This window comes from Pelobates fuscus, chromosome 1, assembly GCF_036172605.1.
Source record: "Pelobates fuscus isolate aPelFus1 chromosome 1, aPelFus1.pri, whole genome shotgun sequence".
NCBI classification, from domain to species: domain Eukaryota; kingdom Metazoa; phylum Chordata; class Amphibia; order Anura; family Pelobatidae; genus Pelobates; species Pelobates fuscus.
Window position 1 is genome coordinate 36,563,948 of NC_086317.1, and position 8,531 is coordinate 36,572,478.

The 8,531-nt window shown below is 38.1% G+C and overlaps 1 protein-coding gene across 1 annotated transcript; it reads right to left on the bottom strand.

Annotated features, from left to right (window-relative positions):
- Positions 1–1,296: 1,296 nt before the first annotated feature.
- On the bottom strand, positions 1,297–4,586 carry OLIG2 (oligodendrocyte transcription factor 2). The gene is made up of 2 exons (XM_063442766.1): positions 4,525–4,586; positions 1,297–2,728 (listed from the first exon to the last, which is right to left on the bottom strand). The coding sequence occupies exon 2, from the start codon at positions 2,711–2,713 to the stop codon at positions 1,826–1,828; it is 888 nt and encodes a 295-aa protein (XP_063298836.1). The 5' UTR covers positions 2,714–2,728; positions 4,525–4,586; the 3' UTR covers positions 1,297–1,825.
- Positions 4,587–8,531: the final 3,945 nt, after the last annotated feature.

The following is an 8,531-nucleotide window of genomic DNA, read 5'->3' on the forward strand; positions in this document are numbered from 1 at the left end:
TAGGTTAAACATATTAATAAAAAATAAAATCGCAATAAGTATAGATCTAACGAGGTGTCTTTGTAAGAGCATGGTACAGCGCTACAATGCATGTCGGCGCTTTTTCAAATAAATTAATATGAGATTGAAATAAATTTGAAACAAAGAAAGATCTTCCTTCCAAATAAGTTGAATTTGGTTCCAGGATTTTTGGGGCATTAAACAGATAATGCATTTGTTTAAAATATTTTCTATCTGTGAGATTTATTCACTAAGCAGTGATTTGTGGTGGGTTGCTGACCACATTAATAGATTTAGGTTAACATTGGCAAAAATAATATTCCACAGAGCTGAATGTAACTTTGCTATTTTTACTATGGAGTGTCAATTTTTGAGCCCAGAATAACTCGCCTTTAATGAATAGACACTTTGATTGTTTTTGCTGGGATATGAAATGAGAGTGCTTTAACCCCTTAAGGACACATGCCATGTGTGACATGTCATGATTCCCTTTTATTCCAGAAGTTTGGTCCTTAAGGGGTTAACCCCTTAAGGACCAAACGTCTGGAATAAAAGGGAATCATGACATGTCACACATGTCATGTGTCCTTAAGGGGTTAAACTCCTCAAAAAATGTATCGAGTAATTTCTGATTTGTGAAAGGTTGGATTTAGCAAACGTTGGAAGTATTTAATTTTCTTTCAGATGAATTGATCTTTGGGATAAAAATCTGTTCAGCTAATATTTTCTGAATGCAACGTGGGATCCAACAAATCTGCATAATCCAGCAGGACTTTATCTATCAATGGAAAACAATTTAATCTAAAAAAACATAATGAAATATCCCATTAATTATTTTTTAGGGGTTAACAGGAAAATTGCAGCTACTGTTACTGCTTAACAAGCCACAAGTAAAGCTTAACTCGTTCAGTGCTGTTAGTGGAAACCTATCCCTATTAATCACAAAGTAGAAGTTTTTTGCACCGTTTCTTGACAGCAATGCTAACCCATCGTTTCTGTCATTTAACACGTTCGTTGCCAGTCAATTCTAAAACCACTGCTGGTAAAAGTATTACGTCACTTCGATAGAACGTTGAGTCGGCTGAGTTTGCAACAATGTTGCAACAGTACAGAATCACGTGATCCAGCTTGTAGCAGGTAGAAGGTAATGGTAAATGTGTCCTCTCAGAGTCACCTTGCATCTCTCTGGCTGTGGATTGCAACTCCCATCACGATTGCGGTCATTTTCACTGCCCGAGTCTGACAGGAGTAGTAGCCCACAGCCAGAAAATGCCAAGTTATTTATTTATTTATTCCTCTCTCTCTCTAGACCTGCAGTAATGTGTGTGAGAGCACACATCAATTAAAGAGACACCTGTAACATCCCTGGGAAGAAGCGTGTGATCTGTCTCTAGAATGACTTGAATGGCCCACGACCCCTTTGTCTAATTCTTCAGCAAAACAAAGAGATGCACCACAATATGCAATAAAAAGAATCAGAGCAGCCCCCATCAATCACATCACACCCACAACATAGGGATACATGCCTTTACTAGTTCCCTGTGTCTGATGTATAGACTGTGATATCTTTTAGTGGACCAACAATTTATCCCAGGAAGCCTTTTTATTCCTGTTCCATTTACCACTGGTCCTGCTTCAAGCATCACCATCAAAGAAGAGACCTCTGAGGCTCTCTTAGGCCTGTGCAAAAAACAGATCTGATGTGCTAGTTCACTGAAAGGCATCTCAGCATTGAACATACCCAGCTTCTCTGCCTGGGAGCTAGAAGTCACCATTATCTATGTCTGTGTGGAGGGAGCTCGGGATACCTCCCATGCATATATAGTCACTTGGAGTCTGTGCTGAGCCTGGACAAGGTGGTCCCACTCACGTGATGGTGGGCTGCAGAGGGGACCTGGCACATGCTACAGGGGCAGGGCATCCCACTCCAGTGTGGAAACCCCCCACCCAGGGGCCCGGCACCTGGACTGGGAGACTTGAGAAGCCCATGAGAAGCTGGGTGTGATGAAGGTGGACCTGTTGGTGGTGGAGGGGGTGGTGGGGCTGACCTCACCCCAGAGATGCCAGAAGTCAGGGAGGCTGCTGGGGATGGCAGTAATGGGTGGTGGACAGGGTGTCCCACCGGGTGTCCAGGTAGGGGCCCCCCATGGCTCATGCCCCCGCATGCTGTTGGGTGATAGGCTGCCGCTGCTGCTGCGGCTGCCGCTGCTGCATGGTGGTGGTGGCCCCCATAGATCTCACTGACCAGCCGCTTCATCTCCTCCAGGGAGTTGGTCAGCATGAGGATGTAGTTGCGGGCGAGCAGCAAGGTGGCGATCTTGGAGAGCTTGCGGACAGAGGGGCCGTGGGCATAGGGCATGACCTCCCTCAGGCCGTCCATGGCGATGTTCAGGTCGTGCATTCTCTTGCGCTCCCGGCTGTTGATTTTCAGCCTCAGTTGCTGCAGCTCGGGTTCGCTCATCTGCTTCTTGTCCTTCTTGGCTGCCGCCGCCGCCGCCGCTGCCGCTTTAAAAGCCCCCAGCTTGTCCCCCGCGGCGGCCGCCATGGCCATAGCATTGCGGAGCTCCGCGCTCAGCTCCGCGGGGGAGTCGCTCATGGTGGACGAGGACACGGCAGCCGAGAACCCACCGCCCCCTCTCCGCGAGTGCAGGAATAGGTCATCCACCTCCGGGGAGGAGGCTCGGCTGGAGCCCAGGCTGGCGTCGGAGTCCATGGATCGGTCGGCGACCTAGAGGGAGGACAGAGGGGAAGAAGAGTCAGCTGTGGGGGTCATGTCACAGAGGCCATGGGGAGGCATGTTTCAATACAATCTTCTAATTTTGAAATGCCAAACTTTCTAGGAGACATTTTGAGTGCAAGCTCTTCTGCCAACAGTTGCATTGAACACAATAGACAGATCCACCAAACCGTATCTATCTACCTATCTATCTAACTATCTGTCTGTCTGTCTGTCTCTCTGTCTGTCTATCTATCTATATCTCTCTATCGTTTTGCTCTTCATGATATCGTTTAATACATATTGCATGATATGATCTGTTTATGTTTATGAGGGTATTAACGGTCACGACCGAGTAAGTAATTATTAGTAAATAGCCTCTCATCGTCTCTCATAAAGCAATATATTATTATTATTATTATTATTATTATTTTTTTTTTTTTTGGGGGGGGAGGGGGGGGATGCCTTTTATTCTTAAACATAATCAGAAAATATTAAACTAGAAGTTGAATACCAAAGATGCACTATGATGACAATGACAGTTTATATCTGATGTCTGTATAACATAGCAAGTTTAATACATTGTCCAAAACTCAGAATCTCAGAATGTCTATCCGATAGCCCATAATCCAACTAAAAGTATATATAATGCACATCACATAACCCATTATTATAACCCATAATAACATAAAATCTACCTGTATAGATATATCTCAGATTATTATAACCCATAATAACATACAGTCTACCTGTATAGATATCTCAGATTATCATAACCCATAATAACATACAGTCTACCTGTATATATATCTCAGATTATTATAACCCATAATAACATACAGTCTACCTGTATATATATCTCAGATTATTATAACCCATAATAACATACAGTCTACCTGTATAGATATATCTCAGATTATTATAACCCATAATAACATACAATCTCCCTGTATATATATCTCAGATTATTATAACCCATAATAACATACAGTCTACCTGTATAGATATATCTCAGATTATTATAACCCATAATAACATACAGTCTCCCTGTATAGATATATCTCAGATTATTATAACCCATAATAACATACAATCTCCCTGTATATATATCTCAGATTATTATAACCCATAATAACATACAGTCTACCTGTATAGATATATCTCAGATTATTATAACCCATAATAACATACAATCTCCCTGTATATATATCTCAGATTATTATAACCCATAATAACATACAGTCTACCTGTATAGATATATCTCAGATTATTATAACCCATAATAACATAAAATCTACCTGTATATATATCTCAGATTATTATAACACATAATAACATACAGTCTACCTGTATAGATATATCTCAGATTATCTAACCCATAATAACATACAGTCTCCCTGTATATATATCTCAGATTATTATAACCCATAATAACATAAAATCTACCTGTATATATATCTCAGATTATTATAACCCATAATAACATAAAATCTCCCTGTATAGATAACTCTCAGAATTTGAAAGCCACTTGCAATTTAAAACACACCTGTATTCCAACTAACTTCCCTCGAAACATTTATTTAACATCTGGTCCTTTTTTTAAACTGGGAACTATTATCTCCAATATACCATCCATAGAAAAAGCTACTATTAACCTCTTCATTGCCAAGCAATGCCTTGGGCCAGTGAAGAAAATACACACATCAGATTGCTGATAATTAGAACATGCTCAATCCATGAAGTTAGCTAACCAGGTTTATACAATGTATCCATCATGCATTCTAGAAGTCTGTGGCTGTAAGACTTACTGTTTGCTAAGTGCTGGGGCTCCTGGATACTCTGAGTGCTGTGAACCAGCTCCAAGTGCCTGTGACAGTATTAAGCACCTTGCACTGAGCCCTCTCGTTATATAGCCAGTCCCTGAGAACAATGTCATTGTGTAAGCATGGGTCTGCTTTGCACCAATCAGAGAATGTTGTCACCGTGACGTCACTGGGTTCACTGAGCTTTGTGGAAAAATGACAAAATACAGTGACAGCTGTTGAAAAAAGGGGGACAGACCAAACAAAACCTCAGGCTTCTGTATAACAATAACATTTTTTGAAAAGAAACAAACGATAAAAAAAAAAAAAAAGAAAAAAAAGATACTGGTGGCTTCTTACCATTGGAAAGGTTTAATAGATTGTACAAACACAGTGACTTTCTTGCCACTGAGCAAACACTCACTAGGCACAATGCTCACTCACTTATCCACTTAGCTCTGCAGTTTTATTGCTGTGTAAGGAAACAAGCCAAGTATATTATTACAGAAAAATTAAGAAAGAGGGGCTCACAAAAACAATGTGTTGGGATATTGCATGGCTCTCCTACAGAGAGGACAATTCAGGGGATTTATTCACTAAATTGGGAACTGCAGGGATTTGAAAACCAAATTGTAAGATTGAGGTAGAAAGAGATGATTTGGAGAAAAATATATTGCACTTTATATTAGATTTTGAGAAAATGAGTTATAGTCACAACCTGAATTTTGCAATCTACTTTTCAATTCACTGCAAGTCACTGTTTAGTGAATGAATCCCAATTACAAATGCTCTAAGGTCATCGAATGCAATGCATGAAATATGGATCTAATCCATGTTATATAATTCAATAAGTCCCAATGCATTTCAATGGCATTAAAACGAATGGGTGCATATTAAAATCATTGATTTTTGTTCCAATTTAAATTCTATTCCATAGAGCTAAATAGTTTGTTTTAAAAGCTTATTTATATGTAAAACGAAATATCATGTATATAGAGCCAATGCAATAATGGAGAATAATACATTTAAAAATTAATAATATTAACCATCCGATTTGTACTTAAGAAATACACAGATTGTTATTGAATATAAGCATTAACATGGGATTCGTTCCAGACTGCTTTCCATAAATACAATTGAGAGCATTACTAAATATTAATTGATTTATGAAATTTTAAATAATTAATAATCATGTGGATTTATCAAATATATATTTATGCGATGACTTTATATTGCACAATTCGTTTATTTAACCTACAGTAAAATTATACCCAGTGTGTGTATGTAAATAATATTAGTAGTAGTAATAATAATAATAGTATTATTAATAATAATGATAATAAAATAATAATATATATTTATACTCTCCCCTCTCTACACAGATATTGATATATAGTGTACTATATAAAGTAATTCGTTTATTAGTTTTGTCAGTGGATTTTGTAACTTGGTGAGTGAGTGACTGGAGGGAAGGAGGGGGGGTAATTCTGCTTGCTGCCCCCCACACTAGCCATCTAGCTTCTTTTGTTAGGTTTCTCTGCAGCCATGTGATATCCAGCTGTCTCTGCAAGCCTCAATCACCCGTTAAATATGTATTTAAAACGTTAAGTATTGAAGCGTGTTAATGTGTTTCCTAACGGTTATAAGGATCCATAGCAGCAGCTCAATTAGTGAAATCTGTCTCAATCAGGACTCAGGCTGACTGCTGACAGTCTGCTCCGTCAGAGGAGTGTGCTGATCATATTGTGCTGGGAGTGTGTGTGTGTGAGTTACATTCTACGCTAAGTTTGTGTATGTCAGTCATATTCTGCTCTAAGTGTATGTGTCAGTCAGATACTGCTGTGATACTTTGTGCTGTGTGTATAAGTTACATTCTGCTGTGTCAATCATATTTGACTCTGAAAGTCACATTCTACTGTAAGTGTGTGAGTCAATCATATTCTGCTCTTAACTGAGATAAATAAAAAGACAATACAAATAAGAAATACTACCCAGAACCCACTCAATAATTTGAAGACTGATTTTAAAGTCACTGACACACACCATCTATAGATGATCAGGTAAGGCTTTCTTTTAAAAAAAACAGGCCATTGCAAACACAGCTTACAGAAACCTGGATTTAAAACGTGAAAAAGGTGCTTCATGCTTATTTGCATATTTTGCATTGCATTCTGGGAGACATGAAAAAACAATCTGTTCAGGAATGCTTTGTTAGGGGAAAGAGTTCTTCTTTTTAAACATTTTTCACATTTTTAATATATATGTAAACTCAGTACATTGATATATATATATATATATATATATATATATATATATATATATATATATATATATATAAAGTTATATTCTGGGTAAGTAAATGTGTTTGTGAAATCATAGTAAAGAATATGTATACTGGATAGAGTGCATTATTTGTTACATTTTATGAGCATGTTACTAAAAGTGTCCTATGTGTATAAGGGTAATTGACATTTCAAATTGTGCTAGTCAAATCCTACTCTAATCTATTGTTTAATGTCTTTAAATTCAAAAGAACATTTCTGAGATTTTGCAAAAATTTGGGCTTATTGTCATTTTGAGCATATTTTATTTGGGTGTGCGAACATTTTTTTTTTTATTTTTATAAAAGGAAACATTTGAACTTTTATTGAACAGTAGTTTATAAATTGTTCTTTTTTTATTTGCAACACAAACTAAAATATAATTGAACTTAATTATGTAGAGTAACATTGTAATAAACTTGATTCATTTAAAATGAAAGCTTGCATATACTGCAACATCTGTGTAAATAAAAATATATATAATTAAATAATACATACCAAAGCATCTCCTAACTTATCTTTGACCCATGGAGGCAGCCATTTTTGAAGCCTCTCAGAAGCAGGACCAATGCAGGTAACCTAAAGTTATCGGCTGTTCACAAATGTGATATTAGGGGCTTTTGAAGGTGTCGCAATATAAATTATGACAATTTTCATTTAAATTAACAACTAATCTTTACTAGACCGTAACTAATATTTAATTAAAAAAAAAAAAAGAAAGAAAAACAAAACACAAACATCCAGGATTTTGTTACTAAAAGGGTGTTGGGGTACTCTGAAAAAAAACCTCCCACAATTATAAAATTTAGACTAAAAAACCCACTTCGGAAATTTAGGGGAAATGAATTTTTTTTTTTTTCAGTTTTTTTTTTTTTTTTTTTACTAGTTTTGGTTTTTATTAAATTAGATTTTGACTTCACTGTAATTATTATCATTAGTAAATAAACCAAGTGTTTTTTTCTACACAATCTCAATTTCAACCAGTTAATTCCAATAAAGTAATGTATTTATTACTCCCCATACCTGTCCTGTTTGTGGTCCAGGGCCAGGTGATGTTTCTATTCTTTTCTTCTCTTTAAATGTCATGTGAGCTATGTGAGAGTCTCCTTCTCTCCTGTTTGTAATCAGGGCCGGTGCAAGGATTTTTGCCACACTAGGCCAACAAATATTTGCTCCCCCTGCCCCCCCCCATATGCTCTGCCCACCATGTGACATCACAATGCCCCACCCATATGACCTGCCATATGAGCCAACGCCAGTGCTGCACACAGTGTCTTTTCCCTGAAACGGCAGTGTATTTACATTAAAAAGCCTCAGGGACAGGCTGTAGACACCAGAACCACTACTTAAAGCTGTGAGGTAAGTTAGAGATTAGTGCCACTAATAATATACTGGATTGCCTACTTACCAGAAGACGACAATAGGATGATGATGGGCTCAGTCTGCAGTCCGGCTCCACTGGTCTGGTGTTAAAACAGGCTCTCTGGAGGTTGTTTGTAGCAGTGCTCACAAAAATCAACAAACAGGAAGCAGCTCCATTTTTTTGGGCCCTTTACACAGCTCAATGTTTAGGCCCCCAGGGCCTGACGGCCTGACCCTGAGTATGCCTACAAGGCCCGCCCGTATGTCCACCTACATGGCCCACCCATGAGTTCGCTCACAGGGAGTGAAGTGTATGTGTGTAGGGGATGT

Coding starts and splice junctions, on each gene's coding strand:
- OLIG2 (XM_063442766.1), bottom strand. CDS start 2,713: ATGGACTCCGACGCCAGCCTGGGCTCCAGCCGAGCCTCCTCCCCGGAG.